The sequence below is a fragment of the Mustela lutreola genome, chromosome 8 (assembly GCF_030435805.1).
Source record: "Mustela lutreola isolate mMusLut2 chromosome 8, mMusLut2.pri, whole genome shotgun sequence".
NCBI classification, from domain to species: domain Eukaryota; kingdom Metazoa; phylum Chordata; class Mammalia; order Carnivora; family Mustelidae; genus Mustela; species Mustela lutreola.
Genome location: NC_081297.1, coordinates 133,099,593 through 133,118,703, shown reverse-complemented (window position 1 = coordinate 133,118,703; position 19,111 = coordinate 133,099,593). Strand labels below are relative to the sequence as shown.

Here is a 19,111-nt window from a genome sequence, read left to right as displayed (position 1 = left end):
CGAAGGCAGAGGCTTTAACCCACTGAGCCACCCAGGTGCTCCAGTTTTGTCTTTTTTATTGGATTGATTCCTGAAGCAGTGATTTAAGGAAAATAGTTACTGTGAGAAGACAAGAGCAACATCATGACATTCATTCCTTCCCCCTTACACACCCCTGCCTGCTTCCAGCCCAGCAGTCCAGCCCCCTTGCTGTTCCAGTAGGGCTGCCCTGATGGGCAGGGCCTGGATAAGGCTGCAGTCTCAGATCAGTTGTTGGGGGAGGAAGACTAGAATTCCTTGAAGATTGGGGGCAAGATGGTACATATACCTGTGCATGCATATTTTTAAAGAGCGATTTTCAAAGGGATCATGGTTCCCAAGGAGTTGAAGACCCTTAGAGAGAAGCTGCTTAGGGCTGTAGGGGTTTCCAGATGGCTGAGGGGACGGGTTCCCCATTCCTATCGCCCGTGCCCACTTTTCCTCTCTCCCTGCCTCTGTTGTTCTGTTCTGTGCTGCCGTCTTCCCTTTGTCCTCTTCATGGTTCCAAACCTACTCCTGTGCATTTCACTTTGCCCCAAGGGCACCTCTCAGGGCTGAAGATGCTTGTTTGTGGCCCTGGGCCTGCAGGAGACCAAGGATACGCATGTTTGTAAAAACACACAGGATTGACAGTTTTTTCAGTCCGCCTGGATGCTTGCTGGGTGCGATTGATGTCATAAGTCATGACAGCTGGGCGTGAGACTTTTGCTTCAGCAGAATGCTGCATTGATACGAGCAGACCCACAGCTAAGAGGATAAACCAAAGCAAGGGGTGTGTACCAGGCCCAGAGCTGGAAGCAGAGCTGGTATTGTTGGTCTGGGGCTCGATCCCTTGCAGTCTGTTAGAGGCAGCTCAACTCACTGCCAAGGGAAGATCCAAGGCTAACGTTATTTCTAGAGCCCACTCCATTTGCCAGGTCACAGGGCTTCAAGCTAAGGAAGATCATAAATTTATAAGCGGTCTCTTATTTGCATGCCCAATCCCATGTTTTCAAAGTTCTTTTCTATTCAGTTGTTTTGTTTAAGCTTTGCAACAGCCAACTCAGATTGCTGGAGCGAGAAGATAACGGTATTCCCATCTTCAGTATTAGGAAAGGAGACACAGTGCTCATTTGGAACAATGAAGTTTCTGCAGTCCATGCGGTCCTTCAGGTTTACCCTGTTAAATACATTTTCTCTGTGTGACAGGTGTGATTGGAGGTGATAAGAGAATATGAAATGATTGTAACAATGTCGATTTGCCATTCATGTTGCATTGAGGGAGCACCATAGTGACTCAGAAAAAAACAGGAATTTAGAGTCAAGAATTAGCACTTGGATTCCTCTTCTGTGAACTGCCAGCTAGATTTGAATCCCATCTGACCACCTGACAGCTGGGTGACCTCCTAATCTCTTGTTTCTCCCATGTGAAATAGAGCTAAGACCAACTCGGCCACTTTCTAGGGCTTATGGGAAAGATCATGCAAGATACTCTGAAGGTTATGGTGTTTGATGGCTTGAGATTGCTTCCGTTGAATAGCCCTTGAACTTACACATCCTTAATCCTCAGTAGGGAGGGACTCTATAATCCACAACACCAGCCAACTATTAGGTTATTTGACACCACCAGCTGTGTAGGTATGGACAGTGACTAAGCTAATCTATAAGGAGTTGGTGACAGCGACACCCTCACTGGGTCCAACCTTACCTGGCAACTGGGGACCCAGCTTCATGTGTAGGACGATGTGAGGGGTGCTGGGAATGACCTGTCACCTCCAAATCTTACTTCCTGTGAATATGCTTTTGATGCATACCCTTACCAGCTTGTCCATGTCTTGTATTAGCAGTAGTACTGGTCTAAGAGATAGAAGGCCAGCTTCTCATGTAGGTTCCTTCCTTCTTCCTCCCTTGCTTCTCACTTCCTTCTTTCTTTCCTTCTCCTCTTCCTTACCATTCTGGCAACACCGATGACCCAAACCAGTATCCTCTTTTTGTTGTTGTTGTTGTTTTCATTCTCTTTGAAATGTTTGTAGCATTGAACCGTGGATTAATCATTTTTTATAGCATTTAGCCATGGATTAAAGATTTAATCCATGATACCCCTGGAAATCTCTCTTTCCTTAGTATTTTATAAATTATGTGGTTCTTACTTATTAAAATCCTGACTCTTGAGGGTTTCTTTCTTTTTCTTTTACTACTCCCTCTCAAAGACCACAGTCAGCTTTGTCACTTTCTTCTCTTTCATCCACATCTATGTTCTTTTTTTTTTTTTTTTTTTTTACAGCTCAAAGGCCTCACGTTTATTACCAAACCAACCCACTGGTGCAGAGCTATAGTAACAGAAAAATCTTTCGCTGATAAATGGTATCTATTGGCCAGGCAGAAAGGTGTTTACAGGGTGATGGAATAGAACACATGATCCTCGAGTAGCTTAATTAAATACGTGGTGCCAATTAGGTGTGTCATCGCGTGATGTGGAATGCCTTAGAGACCCAGCTTGGTTCTCCTCCAGTGCCTCCTCTTGGAGTTGTACCTGATTTTATTACCAGTTTTCATCCGAATCCACTGGGGAATGGGACGATTCTGCTTTTGTTTCTTGGCCAGGAATCGCTTGATCCTGAAAGTCTTGTGAGAAGACATGGGCAATTAACAGCGCGCAGCACACCCACATCTATGTTCTAATTCAGTTAAACATTCATTTGTGTAACTTACAATCATGGGGTACCCATTCAGTGTCAGCCACAAGATAAGGATGCAGTAGGGAAAAAACCAAACATGGTGCCTAGACCCTTACGTGTCTTATAATCGAGTAGGTAGTTTCTATGTGGCATGATACACGCAGGAATAGGAAAGCATGGGTCGCAACAAGAGCACCTAGGAGGTGCACTGAAGCCAGTGTTTGCCATGGTAGTGAGAAGGGAGAGACAGACAGGGTATGCAAGAGCCTTTCAATGTATTCTGTTTGTCTTCAGGTAGATCGTCCATAACTCCAGTTGTAAGTGGCTGGTACTCAGACTGAGTGACAATGTAAGCTTTCAGAAACCAGAACTTGGTATCTGGGGATATAGTGGGCCACTTGCCAGTAGATGTCTATAAGATACGTGACATCTTCACAAGGATATTGGGAGGATAGTTCCAGTTTAGGATGGTGGTTGGAATAAAGGATGCTGTGGGTCATTCTTTTATTTTTTTCATGATTTTTATTCATGATATTATTCATGATTTCACACATATCCATTCATTCTTTCCACCATCAATTTATTGCAGCATACTTTTACCTCTTTTCTTCATGCTAAGGCCCTTTCGTTTGTCTGGTTTTCATTGTATTTTAACATGTGAAGAGATCAAATGCTTTGCCTTTCGCATCACTGATAAAAGCGAGCCCTGAACCCACCACTCCTCTGCTCTGTCCAGAAGGAGGAAGGAACTAGCTTGACACCAACAGCCAGAATTTGGTTCACCTGTTCTTGCCAAGACCTTCTTGAGGGACCTTCCTTCTCTCTTCCTTCTCCTTCTCTTCCTTCTTCTCTCTTAAAAGAGAGAAATAAAACCGCCAAAAGCCTTCAACCTGCATGTTGTTGGCACACTACCCTTCTCCTTTGGGGGGAGCTGTTGGGATCAGCACACCAACGCTTCTGCAGGAGGCTGGAGGCCATTGCTTCAGAGGAGACATCCAGGAGCCTGGAAAGAGGGAGTGAGAACACCCTTCTATTCTGGGCCCAGGAAAGAAGGATTTATTGCCCTCCCTGAGACAGGCTGGAGGCAGAAGTCTGGGGCAAGTCTCGGTGCCTTGCTGGCTAGCCCCTGGGGCTGGTGGAAGTCTGCTGGAGGGAGAGGGTTCATGGGACTCAGCCTGCACCTTAAACTGCTATAAATTTAACGGGCCTTCTCTGGAGCTCCCCTAGGGATTTTCTTCAAGCACTTTAAATTCCTGCTTTAGTGTCTGACCTCCTTTCTGTCTCCAGGTAGGAGATCAGGAATCTAAAATCAACCCCCCTGCTGCCCCCTCACCTTATGCTAAGCCCAACGGAGTAGATCTTCAGAATCCTCATTTCACAGTAAGCGCAGTGATCTTAACAAGTCCCTTCTCCCTTCAAGCCTCAGTTTGCTCATCAGAAAAACAGAAATAATGTCCACCCGCTAGCATCGCTTTGAGAATTAAACCGGTAGAAATAATACCCTTACCATAGTATCTGGCGCATGCTAAACTCGCAAAAAATTAACTTCAAAGGAGAAAAAAATAGCTCTAACTTTTGCTGGGAAAATTAGAAGATCCCAGGTTCATAGGTACGAGCTCTGACCCTGCAACCCGTGGCCTCTGAGACCCTACTTAACCAGAGAAGTGTTTCTGGGTTTTCTTTGTGAGGTTCACGTGTAAAGATGGGAGTTCGACTTACTGTGCATGGGTCCATCGCTCGCACCCTAACCAAAGAAGCAGGCCAGGGATCGGCCGCCTCACCCATTTCACAGAGGAGAAGCTAGAGCCTCAGGAATCAAGTCACTTGCTCAGAGTCACGGAGTTTGTGGGTGGGAGAGATGAAACTTGAACACAGACCTGCCGGCTTCAGGCCCAGGATGTGCACACACTTTGCACAGGGTAAGGTGTAAGCTTTACAGCTGGGCCTACAACCAGTCCACTTTCCCTGGAGCTGCTCAGTCTCGCCAACTCTTGGGCTGGGTGCATCTTCAACTGCAGATCAAGGGCCCCTGCTTCTACAGGACACCTGCTCCATCAAGGGTCGGGAAGCAAGAAGGACTGGCGTCTACCAGCTGTAGGCTTCTGCTGCTCTCTGAAGACTAGCCATCTGTCTGTCCTGGTGAGGTTCCAGCCTTCATCTCCTCCTTTTTACCCCAGTCTTCCCTTCTGCCTCCTGCCCCGGGGACTTCAAGCTCTGGCATCACACAGGAGACTAATGGTCTTACAGGTACATAAAAACAAATACAGATACGTAGATATAGGGGCATGCAGTACTTCGACCTCTCTGAACTTTGAGACACATGCCTACCTGCATAAATAAATATGTATGATATACGTATATAAATGTATGTGTAGTATTGGAAGAAATAAATATGATAGGCTCTAAAACAAAGTGTAGGCTTCATACAAAAAGGAAAAGGCTTGTTCCTGTTTTGTCTGGGGTCCTCTGTAGTCCCCTTTCCTTTAGTGCTTGGTCACTTCATGTGCTTCATGGCCACATTGAGGAAGTGAACCATGTTGGGACCTTGCTTCTCCCATCCCCAACAACCAGAACTTGCCTCTCTTGGGTCTCATTTCTTTAAGCCTTGCCTTGCTCTCCACGGTGATGCTGGTGAACTCCATCTCTTAGTTGTGAGCCTGGCCTGAGTCTTCTTTCTACCCCAGATGACACATAGGCATTACACAGTGTCCTCTGGGAGATGATGCTTTAGCCTCAGGTGAGGTCTGGGGAGGGGACAGGTGAATAGATCCAAAGGTAAGGTTGCTGCCTGGGAAAAGTGTGTACCAGGATTGTCACCCCTTGTCATTTGGCCTTCTACAATGATCGTAATGATAATAATGGAACCAATTACTTAAAAAGCACTTGTTGTGTGCCACACATGGTTCTAAGCACTACTCACGCATTAGCTCATTTACTCCTCACATACTCTGAAGGCCATAATATGATTATAGTCATTTTACTAGTGTGGGACACTGGAGGATAGAGGTTAAGTAATTTTTCTGAAGTCCCAAAGTTATCAAGTAGTAGAGGCAAGATTTGGACCCAAGCGATTTGGCTCTGAAATCCGTATGATTAGCCACGAAGCTTCGCCACTTCTCTAGCCTAGCTGTGTTCTGGGTCTTTTCTGGTTGGTGACAAGGCTCCAAAACTACCAGAGTTCCCTGGACAGGGGTTAGTGCCCCCACAGTCTTGCAGTGCTGCCTGGGAGTCCCTCATAGTCTCTGTGACAAGGACTAGGGGCTTGGTGGGCTGCTCCCACATTTGTCTCCTCAAGACTCGAATACTTTGAGGTTTTGCAATCTTCTCATATTCTTTGATTTTTTTTTTTTTCTTTTCTTTCCTGGGTTTGTCTGAACTAACCCTTTGATCCATCTAGTGTTCTCCCTTTAGAGGAGCTAAAAAAAACAGAAAAACACCCAGAGCTGAAAATATGCTGATTCTGCTGCCCTCTGGCGTTCAGCGGGGAGACGGCCGCACACACACCTCTGAATCCCAAATCTGTGGAGCAGAACCTTGTTCCTTCTGGAGAGGAGAGAGAAAGGGGAGGAGCAATGCATTTTGTGCTCAGTATTCCCAGAAGCAAGCAAGATGGGCATCCTGAATGAACTAGAAGCACATCTTTCACATGCCCTCTGGCCAGCCTCAGCCCTTCACAGCATTCTGGTAGGGCTCAAAAATACAAAACCCAAAAAGGATTACAGTAACAAGTGAATCCCATACCCCAAGTAGTATAGAAGGGGGGAAACTGAGGCTCAAGATTTGAAAGCCTGTTAGTCTCGGACCTTAACTGTGAACGGGCTTCTGACTGCAGTCTCCCTTCTCTCCTCTTCCTCCTCCTCCTCCTCTTCTTCCTCCCTTTCCTCCCTCCCCCTCCTTCTCTTCTTCCTCTTCCTGCTTTTTCTTTCTTTTTATCACCATCATTAAATTCTTCATCACCCTCATGGTTAATACAGAAAAACATTTACTGAGAAACACGTACTGTGCTAAGATAGATCACATTTGCTATAGTATTTAACTCATGCAAAAATGAAGGAATATAGAAAGATGATTCTAATCTACATTGTAGATACAACACTAAGGCTCTAAGAGATAAAATACTTGCTCAATTACACAACAAAATAAGCAGCGGACTTTCTAGTTTTGCCTGAAGGCTTCCTACTCTGCTTGCTAAGCTAAGGGCAGAGTTAACAAAAATTCCCTGGAGCTTACTAGTGAACCATAACTGTGTTTACTATGTTCCAGTACTGTTCTCAGTGAACACAACTATTAACTGGTTTAACCTCGTATTGTTCCATCAAGTAGTACTGCATTGTGCTATCATTGGTCCCATTTTTACAGTTAGGGAGACCGAGGCACAAAGAGGTTTCATAATTTCTTCTGGGCGTCACAGATAAGAAGTACAGAGACAGCATCCCAGCCAATAGGTGGCCAGCTCTGTTGCACTGGGTCTTGAAGATTGCCAGACTGACTCTCTCTGAGACAAACAGGGAGACAGTTCTGGATGAAAGACAGATCCTGACTATCCCAGATCCCCTTGAACTATGGCGAGGCAGTGTCAGGGTGCCAAGACCCTCCCTCTGGGATCTGGAATCACAGGATGATATATGAAATAATATCTCCCTCACTTTCCATATCCTTACACTGCTTTCTTTTTCAAGAATGTCCTGGCAGGGGCACCTGGGTGGTTTAGTCAGTTAAGCATCTGCCTTTGGCTCAAGTCATGATCTCAGGGTCGTGGGATGGAGTTTCACATCAGGAACCTTGCTCAGCAGAGCGCCTGTTCTCCCTCTGCCTGCTGCTTCCACTGCTTATACTCTCTTTCTTTCTGACAAATAAGTTTTTTTTTTTTTTTTAAATCTTAAAAAAAATAATGTCCTGGCACTTTATCTATTTAAATGTATTTATTTTTACTTTCTGGCCACCCACCCCCACTAGAATGTAAGCACCACGGCGGTGAAGACTCCTTCAATGTCTAGTGCCCTAGTCGTAGGTGCTGAACACTTATTTATGGAATCGTTTTCGACAAGATGAAGAGTGCCCCAGGTCAGAGGTGGGGGCAGCAAGACAAGGCTGGCTTGCCCTGTCTCTGGGGGCAACTGTGACTTCTGGGATTGTGGATGATCCTCAGGCAAGAGAGAAAAGGAGTGAGTGGGGAAGGGGAGCCCTGGAAGAGAAGTATGGGATGGTGACATTCTGGGGAAGCCGGAATGGTCTCAGAGGGGATCCTGGGCCCTGGATGACTACAGTAGATGTCCTTTCTCAAGTCCTTTCAAACCCGGGTAAGAAATAGCCCCCATTTTCAGTGCTGACTACAGAGATCCATTGTACAAGGCAAAGCAGTGGACTCAAGAAGAAAGAAAAGCCTGGAGAAACATTGTGGAGACAAAGTGGGAAGCCAGGTGCCATGCTAGGTGAAGAGTCTGGTGCGGAGTCATCTCAGGCTCCAAAGTCTAACAGTTGGGGCCCAGGAGGTGTATGAAGAGACTTATCTTCCTTGTTCCTCCACATCCCCATCTATGAAATGGGAATAATAATAACACCCAGCTCCTGGGGTTGCTATGTGGAGTGGGTGAGGGGGAAAATAGAATATGAGAGGGCGGCGCCTGTCAGCAAGCCAGTGCTAGATAAGTCTTAGCTGGATACAGCTGCAAGGTCTGTTCCTGTGACTCTGACCCCAGAGAGCCAACCTGGAGAAGTGGGCTGGGCTTTAGGGGCATGGAGCCTCTAGGTGGGAGACAGCAAGAGCACTCAGGCAGTCAGGCTCCAGAGCCCAGCTAACAACGTACTCTAACTCCCCAGAGTGGCAGGATGGATTCATGGTCACAGTGGAAACCACCAGGTCATCCAGGCCTGAGTTTGAATCCTGACTCCTCTGTTTCCTAGCAGAGGAAGCCCTGTATCTGGGTTTGCCACCTAACCTCTCTGTATTTCAGCTTCCACGTTTGTGATCTGGGGAGGCCAATAGTACCTACGTCGCAGGTTAAATATTTAGAACTGCACTCAGTGTTACTTTTTATCATTCACGTATGGGTAGACAGCTTTGCACCTTACGGCTGTGGAAACAAGGCTCTAAATGGCCCTCTGTTAATGCTGTTGGAGTAAGCATCTCATTTTTGTGGAAGGTGGCTGATTTCTTGCCTGCCTCTTCTATGTTGAAATCACGAATGGCGCTTCCCCAGTTCGGCCACTAGATGGCAAGCGTGTGCTTTCCCGCCCTACTTGGCGGGGCCAGAATCCGAAAATACCTGCCTGAGATGGGAAGCTTCCTTCTATGGGCAAAACATTGGGTTGTGCCCTTTGCCTACATTCTCACTTACTCCTCTCAGTAATACGCAGATTAAAACAGATATTGCACTAATATGGTAATCACGGTGGCTGACACGTGGTAAGGCCCCCCAAACATCTGCTACTCTTCCTGTTATTGTGGCTGTTATTCCCATATTTATAGTTAAGACTGAGGCCCAGAGAGCAAAAGTAGGTAGATGCAGCCTGGATTTCAAGTCAGACCTTACTGACTCCAAGTTCAGCATATTTTCCCCTAAACGTCATTTCAGGGGAAGCACTGGATGCCTTGGCCTCCCTTCACAGCCCCCCACCCCCCTCCCCTGTCTCCTTAGGCTCCATGAGTTTTCCAGGAGCTCTCACTTTCTTACTTTCTGTGTGGCTGTCCACTAGTTCTTTAGACTTTCAGGGCTGCAGTTTTTCATCCGTGCAATAGAGGTCCTAATGCCTTCCTTATTTTGGAGATACTTCAGAAATCAGAAACAGCAACTAGACCAGAGTTGGTGCTCCAGGGATGGTAGTTACTTTTGTGAATGCCGTACAAGTTAGCATAACCAGACTTCATTCCTTCCTTCCTTCCTCCATTGCTTCTTGCCCCCGACCCCCATGCCTTCCCTCCCCTCTGGGCACATGAACTACAATACACTCATGGTTTCTGCCTTCATGGACCTTATAGTCCAGAATGTCTTAGTCTCTGTGAATTCCTGGGACAATTCCACCCCCCCACGTGTCTTCTTCCCCACAGACCACATAGCTCAGGTCTCATCTCCTTCCCCACTATGTTACTCCAAAAGTAAGCCTGCAGGTTCGTTAGGTGCTACAAGATACTGTCAAATCCTAAGCTGCCCGACTCCATTCTGTTTCATCCATGACTTTCAAATTGGCTTGGGCATCAAAAGATTCTGCCAGGATGATGCCTGGGAATATTTGGGAGGGCTATATTTGATAGAAAGATAGGGTCTCATGGGCTCATCCTTGTATAAAAGAGAACAGCTCTGGTTTTATCTGATGTATATTCTGGGATTACATACTACTAAAGAAATACTCTGCTACTAAAGAAAATCTTCAAAAACCACCCCACTAGACTAGGTAAATTTTGAGATAATTCAGAGGAAATCTTCAGGAAAGAGAATATGTCTGGCAAGATATTTTAAAATTCGTTTCTGAGGTGTTAAGTGAAATAAGCCAGACAGAGGAAGACAAATAATGCATGGTATCCCTTATATAAGGAACCTAAAAAAAAAAAAAAAAAAAAAAGTACCAATCTTACAGAAACAAACAGTAGGTAAATGATTGCCAGGGGCTGGGGGCTGGCAAAAAGAGGGGGAGGCTGGTAAAAGGATATATTTTAGCTAAAAGGTGAGTAAGCTCTGAGGATCTAGGGTAAGACATGGTGACCGTTGGCGATAACACTATATTATATAATTGAAATTTGCTAACAGATTAGAACCTAAATGTTTTTACTAACTGCCAAAGATAAATATGTGTGTGTTAATTAACTAGATGGGGAAATGCTTTCATATTGTGTACCTGTATCAAATCACAATGATGTGCTCTTTAAATATCTTATCATTTTATTTATCAGGTATACCTCAACAAAACTGAAAGTTTTTAAAAAATTAGTTTCCAAGGAACATTTGAATAAATAGGGGGTTATAGGGGGCCCTACGTGCCCCCCACCCCCAGTGGTTTGTCTAACTGGGGCTGATCCATGCTTCTGTCTTTGCTGAGACCTTTGGCCATGTCCTGCCGATCTTCCACTCAGGATTTTGCCCTTTCTGTTCCAGTGCCCTGGTTCCCAAGAACCATCCAAGAGCTTGACAGATTTGCCAATCAGATTCTCAGCTATGGAGCAGAACTGGATGCAGACCATCCTGTAAGTCCCCCATGTTGGTGCCCCTTCCCACGAGACCCTTCCAGTCCTCCCCTCCCTGACCCTACTCCACTCCCTGATCCCCAGCAACGTGTCTTCATTTGTTTGCTTGTAGGACAGACATTTGCAGGCTCTCTTCTTATACAGCATCACTGCCATAGTTAGCATGGTTGTTATTATTATTGGTGCAAATATAGATTGGCCTCTGGAAACTATTGTTTATATGTATACATGTGTATGTATGTATGCACACATACACAAACACACTCATATAAGTAAATCTTCTTTCTTTCGGTTTTCATACAACTGTACAGGTTTAAGTCAGGAGCTTGAGACACAGTAACCCACTAACAACTCTGCCAGGTAGAGAAGGGCAGTGGTGACATTGGACTTGGATCCTAAAACCTGAGAAGAAGCTGAGGGAACAGTATTGTGCAAAAGTTGAGTGTCCTGAAAGTATCCGGAATATTTTGAAATGCAGAATATTTTGAAATGACTGGCTGCTGCATTAGGTGTGAGGGCCAGATTTTAAAAGGTCTGATGGGGGGGGCAGTCCCTGGGTGGCATGGTCGGTTAAGTATCTGGTCTTGGTTTTAGCTCAGGTCAGGATCTCAGGGTCACGATCTCAAAGGCAAGAGATCAAGCCCTGCGTCCAGCCCTGCACTAGGCTCCGATCTGAGCTCAGCAAGAAGTCTGCTAAAGTTTCTCTCTGTTCCTCCCTGTGCTTGTTCTCTTTCTCTCAAATGCATAAATAAATCTTTTAAAACGTAATAAAAAGAAAAGTAAAGTTCCGATGTACCAGACAAAGTACTCAAACCATGTCCTGTGTCTGGTGGGCAGGGGAGCAGGTCCCCCACTGGTTTCTGAAAAGACCAGGGTGAGGGAACTTAATCACTATTTTTTTTTTAAGATTTTTAGTTATTTATTTGATAGACAGAGAGAGATCACAAGTAGGCAGAGAGGCAGGCAGAGAGAGAGGGGGAAGCAGGCTCCCCCGCTGAACAGAGAGCCCGATGTGGGGCTCGATCCCAGGACCTTGAGATCATGACCTGAGCTGAAGGCAGAGGCTTAAACCACTGAGCCACCCAGGCGCCCCTAATCACTATTTTTTGTGGGGCGGAGGATTCCGGGGAGAAGCAGGACTCAGGCCAGTGCCAGGTCTGCCTTCCTCCTTAGGTGAAAAGGGCCACTATCATATGGCCCATCACTTACTTTTTGTCCAGGCAAATGGCTTCTTAATCTTTAAAGGACTTGGAAGCTGTTTTCATTTACAGTGGTTTAGCGTAACTCAGTGAGAGTGTCTACATTTCATCTGGAGTCTGTTTCTTACATCTCTGTGGGTCTTTACAGTTGTATAAGTTGTGAACTTGATCTTCACAAAGGTTCTTTGCAGTAAGCAAAGCAGATGTTCCCATTTTACAGATAGTTTCGCTGAGGCCCAGTGAGAGTACATGACTTTTCTAAAGTCCTGTGTTAATCTTTGGGCCTTAAGACTCTTAACCCAGTGCTCACAGAGCCAGAAGTCAAATGTCCAGCCAGTGGCAGAAATTCCAGAGCTTTCTCAGAGACAAAGAGAGAGTTATTTCTGGAGTAGGCTGGTTTTAAAAATATGAACACATGTTGCCTATTCTCATTCAAATTGTAAATCCCTTATAGTGGACTTTAAAATACAGAGAAGCATGAGGAAGGAAAAGAAGATAATCCATGGGGCACCTGGGTGGCTCAGTGGGTTAAAGCCTCTGCCTTCAGCTCGGGTCATGATCTCGGGGTCCTGGGATCGAGTCCCGCATCGGGCTCTCTGTTCAGCGGGGAGCCTGCTTCCCTCTCTCTCTCTCTGCCTGCCTCTCCATCTACTTGTGATTTCTCTCTGTCAAATAAAATAAATAAAATCTTAAAAAAAAAAAAAAAAAGAAGATAATCCATGATTCCAGTTATTTCTCTTTTCCTCTTGGTGGTATTCTGCATTTCTTTTTTTACTATGAGAAACCATTTTATTAACAGAAACAAAGTTGAATTCCCTCCTGACACCCAGATGTCAAATAGGGGGGGGAAAAAATCACCTATTCTCACACTGTCCTGAAATAATAGGTGTTAATTTTGGTATGTTCCTTCCTCCTCCCCATGTCTTTCCCCTGCCTCTCCTTCTATTATTTAGACACTAATATGAATGATTAAATTATGTATATCATAAAATTATTATATACAATTTTGTATGCATTGCCGTAACTTCCTAAGCAGACCCCAATGGCAAACATGTTTCTAGTCTCCCTATTACAGTAGTTATCTGGCCTGCGCATCTTGGCGAGGATGTCCCATAGCTTCCTTGATTCTCACTTGTGAAACTATTTAGCTCGGGCTCGGAATCATATTTCAGTATCATATGTGTGTGTGTGTATATATATTTATCTATATACACCTTAGTACCTTTCCCCTGAAAAACTAAAGGTGAGGTTGGAGGATTTTCATCCCAATTCAAGGCTGTATCATTCCTGGGGATGGTACAGCCTTCTCCTGGGGGGCCGTAGACGTGCTCTGGGAGAGGCCCCAGATCCCCTTCCACAGGCCTTTGGCTGTGGGACTTGGGAGCAAAGTGTCTGCAAAGCGATCATTCCTCTGGAAAAAATCATCTGGCCACGTTGACCCAGCCCATGGAATTGGCCCATCAGAGTGTTTCCTCCTCATACCAGTCTCTAGGCCTCCTGGCAGGACCCAAGACCCTTCCTTTGGCCACACTTGCTGCTCGCTGGGGGCAGAGAGGAAAGAGGGAAGAGGTCACAGACGCGGACATTTCCCTCCTCTTATTCTTGTGTCCCCTCACGCAGATGAGCTGGTCTTCAGATTCCCTGGACTTCATTTCTTCTTGCAGCCCCAGCCCACATTGTCAGTTCCCAGGCCTCTCGCTCTGATGAACTTTATCCTAATTGAACAATTTTGTCAGGTACACGGTCTTCCCGCGGAGGAGGCCAGGCTCTCTCTGTTCCTTCCTGAGAGCCTGGGAACCCGTGTGCCAAGGACAGAGTAAACCCTCCGGAGTGCTTCTCCACACTCCCTCAGGCCACACAGGCCTTGGCTGCCAGCGTGAGGAGTGGCGGGTGTTCTTCCCCAAAGGACCCTCTGTTCCTCTCTGTCCCTGGCGCAGTCCGCTCCCCTGCTCTTGGCAGTGTGCGCTGAAGTTTAACTCAATATCTCACTTCAGAGCCTCCAAAACAACCACTCGGAGAAATGCAGCCAAGGAAGGGTTGTTCCTGCAACAGAGGGTCAAGGGCATTTCCCTCCCAGCCTTCGCCAAGTGGGAGAATGAAACAGGATCACTGCATTCCACTCGGCCTTTCTTTTGTCGCCAGTGTCTTGCCCTCTCTCCTTCCCTTCTGCCTTCCCCCCTACCCCAGACACTTACTAAGGAAGTGATATCCACAGCTCGCATTTCTTGAGCATAGACTGTAGGCCGGTCACTGTGCTAAATGCCTTACCAGCATTTTAAAAATTTAAGCATGATAGCCATCCTGGGAGGGTTGTGTTTTCACATTCAGAGGAGAAATCTCAGACAGGAAGCCCCGTGAGCTGGGTCCCAGGCTATGTAAAGGAACAGGAGCTGAAATGATTCATAAGACATGACCCCTATCCTTCAGGGACCTCCGGTTGTGGGAATACAGGGAGGAGTGGTATCTATTCTTTCCCAAGGGGAGGGTCAGACGTGACGGGGTTGTAACTTTACAGCTCATAGGTTAAGACTTTATTAAGTGGTAAACTGTACAGTTGCTTGGCAGGCAGAATCCAAGTGGTCTGTTTGGTTTCCATTCTAAAACTGAGTCTCTTTTCTCTGACCATTCCCCAGCCTCGGTGGGACTGTCTGTGTGGTCTCCTTCATGGGGATACTTTTCCTTTTCCTCTCATGTGCTCTATCCCTGCCGCAAAAACCTCTATTCGCTTCCTAAGGCCCAACTCATATGTTGGCCTCCTTGAAACCTTCTACCTACCTCTTCCCCAGGCCAAGTTTTTAATGCTGATACTATAGAACTGTGTGTGTGGTGTTTTAAACTTTGAGCACAGAGCATCAGAGAAAAATAAAGTCACTTCCTCATGAACTATAACCTCATAGAAGGCATAAGATATAGTTATATAAATATAGAGATACACACACACACACACACACACACACACACACACACACGTGAAAGGGTTATAGACATGCTTCCCAAACTATAATCTACAAAAAAAAAAAAAATCATCTCACTATCAAAGTGAGAAACACTATATTCTTGAACCCCATTTTAAGCATATGTAAGCCTTGTTTATCTCATTAGGGGCTTTGGCAAGTCCTACAAACATGAGACTCTTTCAACTTAATGCCCATCAAACTTTTTTCCTTATGGAGCTCCCTTTTCTTGGAATACCTAGTAACATTATCTTAAATGGTAGTGTTCCATGGAACTCAGTTTGGGTTTAAGTCATAACACACAAAAGTACATGATTAAACACCAGGTTTAATCATGGTTTAGTGAATCATTTGGCATGTGCTATCAGTTCTAAGGTCACTGCGGACTGGAATGGTTAGAGAGGACTTCTGGAAAGAGGAAAATGTGAGTTGAGCCCTCTAACAACTAGGGTAGGCTAACGGCTTATAAAACAATCCCCGAAGCTCCATGGCTTAGCCCACTGGATGGTTATTTCTAGCATAGGTCCATAAGGAAATTGCTCCACACAGTCTTTTAGAGACTAAGCCCTTTCCACTTAAGGTCAGCACCTTTCTCCAAGTCCTCAAAGCCCTTTTCATTCTGCCAGCACATGGGAAAATAGAGTGAGAATCACTCCCAGGTCTTATGGGCCAGGTCTGTAGGGGACTCATCTCTTTCCCTCAGATTTCACTGAATGTAGCCTAGTCACATGGCAACTATGAGCTTCATAGAAGACTGAGAAAAGTGGTTGAGAAGTGTCCTCTGAAAGAAGGATGAGACACAGATCTTGGAGAGCCTCTGCCACACAGATCTTAAGCCCAGAGTTCCCGATTCCAGATCCCTTTGTGCCTACACCAGTGTCTAAAGCTGAAGATCTGCACTGGGGGGCTTTCTGGGGAAGAAAATATTACTTAACTCAATTGTCCTTTCTTCTACTGTCTGAACTTTCCGACTGTTTTTCCGTCTTTCAGATATAGATATTGAGTTTCTATTCTCTCCAGGAAGAGACTTGCCCTTCCCAAGAGCACAGCTATATTTCTAGTGCTTCTCTTCTCTTCCTTTCTCCCATTCAAACTTCTCCAACCGTGGGCCCCATTAGAGTCTGTTCTAAGGATGTCAGTCATCAAAGACTTGTTGCATTCCTCCTAAATTGCTCTGTCAAAGCATAATTTTCAAAAAGTTAAAAACAACTGTGTCACAGTCAGCCGACAAATTGATCAGGAAATGTGAGGGTAAGAGGATGGTGGAAAGAAATTAAGAGACAAAGAGATGGGGACAGGAGGGACACTGAGGAGGATGTCCAGCAGTGCCGATTTTATTCCACATCTTACAAGCACTTATAAGGCAGACCACAATAGAAGGAGTAATACATCAGTATCTCGTCAGATGACCGCAAGTTTCTATAATAAGTTTACATCAACTACAAGCAAACCTCATGATGCCAGGTAGTCTCGGCTAATGCCATTAGCAAGACAATCAACCAGGGTGTGGGTTATGGGAGGTACAGGAACAACAAGGACCAACTAAGAATTCATGACCCTGACCACATTGTTCCCTTCTGTAGGGAGAGGGTGTGGGAAGTCACGTGGGCAAGCGCATGACACATAGCACAGACCCTCTCTCAGTGTTACTCAACTTTCCTGTCCTTAACCCCTTGTCAAGATGTCCAGACTTTGAAGGAGACACAAGTCAAGGCCTGGTTTGGTCCTCGACTCCAACCATGCCGTAGCCTCCAACACAACTGTCATACAGGTATATAGTCAAGATTTGTCAAAAATTCATTAAATTGGTAGTGAGGAAACCAGCCAGATGACAATTTTGGTGTGAAGGAAGCTACAAGACCAAAGTGTGGATGATCATTGAAAAATTGAGTGCTGGAACAAGATAATAGAAATTGCTATACAAGTGATCAATATTCTAGAAGGCAATAAAGCCATAACCACAAATGTTCCTTTTTTCTTTTTTTTTAAATTTTTTATTTCTTTTCAGCATAACAGTATTCATTGTTTTTTGCACCACACTCAGTGCTCCATGCAATCCATACCCTCTCTAATACCCACCACCTGGTTTCCCCAACGTACCCCCTGCCCCTTCAAAATCCTCAAATTGTTTTTCAGAGTCCATAGTCTCTCATGGTTCACCTCCCCTTCCAATTTCCTTCAACTCCCTTCTCTTCTTCATCTCCCCTTGTCCTCCATGCTATTTGTTATGCTCCACAAATAAGTGAAACCATATGATAATGGACTCTCTCTGCTTGACTTTTTTCACTCAGCATAATCTCTTCCAGTCCCGTCCATGTTGCTACAAAAGTTGAGTATTCATCCTTTCTGATGGAGGCATAATACTCCATAGTGTAAATGGACCACATCTTCCTTATCCATTCATCCATTGAAGGGCATCTTGGTTCTTTCCACAGTTTGGCGACCGTGGTCATTGCTGCTATAAACATGGGGGTACAGATGGCCCTTCTTTTCACTACATCTGTATCTTTTTCTACTGGATAGAAGTCACTTGCAACTTGGTCATAAAATAAGTATTTTGCTACTTGTCCATCTTCTATAAATCAGCATCTTACCTTAAGAGTTTGGGCCTTACTAAGCAGTAAATCGCACACCAAACAAATACACAGACTCCTTGAGTGTACAGTGAGCTTGTTAGGCAGTGATCTAACTTTTTGGCATAATTCTTAACAGCTCCTACTCAGAAGTATGATGATTATGCCATGCACTGAAAATCCAATGATAACTGAAACAGATTCCTGAGTTTAATGATAGTAACAAGCATAATGATTATCTGGAAAGAGAAACACTCAGGTTATTGAGAAATTGTATTATAGAGGAAAACCAATAAAATTTTGAAAAAAGCAAAGGTCTCTAAAAATTCAGTTTAACCCCTGTCCTTAGGTGAAGTCATAGTTTATTGGTCTGGAAGAGTGGTTAAGAGTATTCCAGTAAGAGGGAGCAGCATGTGTGAAGGCCTTAATTCGGGGAAAACATGATGTGTTTAAAGAATTAAAATAAGACCAATTTGGATGAATTGGAATGTAGTACGCAGAACTACAATTGTAGTTCTACACAGAGTTAGAAACATAGGCAGAGCCAAGTCACACAAAGCCCTGTGGACTGTGTAAAAATTTTGGACCTTATCCTAAAACTGATGAGAGGCCATTGAACGTTTTTAAGGATGGGAACAATCTCACCAGATCAGTGCTTTATAAATCTACTTGGGCTGCGTGAGGGGGGACACAGGGAGAGAACCCAAGAAGGGTCACTTGAGAAGCAGTTATGGTAGTCCAGGCAAGAAGTGATAGGGACCTAAAGTAAGGGATAGCAGTGAGAATAAAGGAAAAAAAAAAAGATAGACTTAAGATATTTGGGAGAAAGAATGGACAAAAGTTGATTATCAGATATGAAGGAAGATTGAAGGAAAACAATGACTCCAAGTTTATAGGCTTGGACAACCAGGTATCTGAATAATCCTTCCCAAAACAGACTTCTTGGCCTTATTAGTGGTGGCCAAGGCCAGCAACAGAGAGTGGGCGAGAGGTGGGGCTGTTGTCTGTGCAGCCCTGGCCTATTGGTTTGCAAATCTCTGGCCAGTGTCTTCAGGGTGGTATTGGTAGATAACTATACCTCTTTGAACCTCTTGTCTCCCGTGTACCGTGCATGGTTCCTTTAGCTGGTGTGGGACCGATGGAATGCAAACAGCCTCTCGTTATTGGCATATATGAAATGGAAGTTGTAAGGTAAGAATTCTACAGATGTTGTTTGTTTAGAAGGCTCAAGGTTGGGTGACAGGGCTCAATGACCCATTACAGAATTTATCCTTTTTGTCTTCTGAGCCAGATTTCTCAGCTTTTGGATTTCCCACCATTTTGTACAAATACATCATTTTTTGATTCAGAATATTATTTGGTGCCCTGATTATGTTATCTGACCTAACCCACCCAACACTCTGAGGTAGCTGACAGTCTCATCTGACTGATGAAGAAAAGTAGGTTCTGAGAGTTAACTAACTAACCTTAAGTCAAGCTCCTAGTAACTGGGGTTAGTAAGCCACCCAACCTGTCTGACTTGAAATCCCCT

At 44.9% G+C, this 19,111-nt stretch overlaps 2 protein-coding genes across 2 annotated transcripts in view; one reads left to right on the top strand and one right to left on the bottom strand.

Annotated features, from left to right (window-relative positions):
* Nucleotides 1–19,111, top strand: part of PAH (phenylalanine hydroxylase) — a 71,772-nt gene that overhangs the window by 24,119 nt on the left and 28,542 nt on the right. The window contains exon 4 of the mRNA XM_059186686.1: nucleotides 10,766–10,854. Coding sequence (XP_059042669.1) covers nucleotides 10,766–10,854 — 89 coding nt within the window. The remainder of the gene's footprint in view (nucleotides 1–10,765; nucleotides 10,855–19,111) is intronic.
* Nucleotides 2,283–2,662, bottom strand: LOC131839338 (large ribosomal subunit protein eL39). Its single transcript, XM_059186687.1, has one exon. It carries the CDS (start codon nucleotides 2,635–2,637, stop codon nucleotides 2,482–2,484), a length of 156 nt encoding a protein of 51 aa, XP_059042670.1. The 5' UTR covers nucleotides 2,638–2,662; the 3' UTR covers nucleotides 2,283–2,481.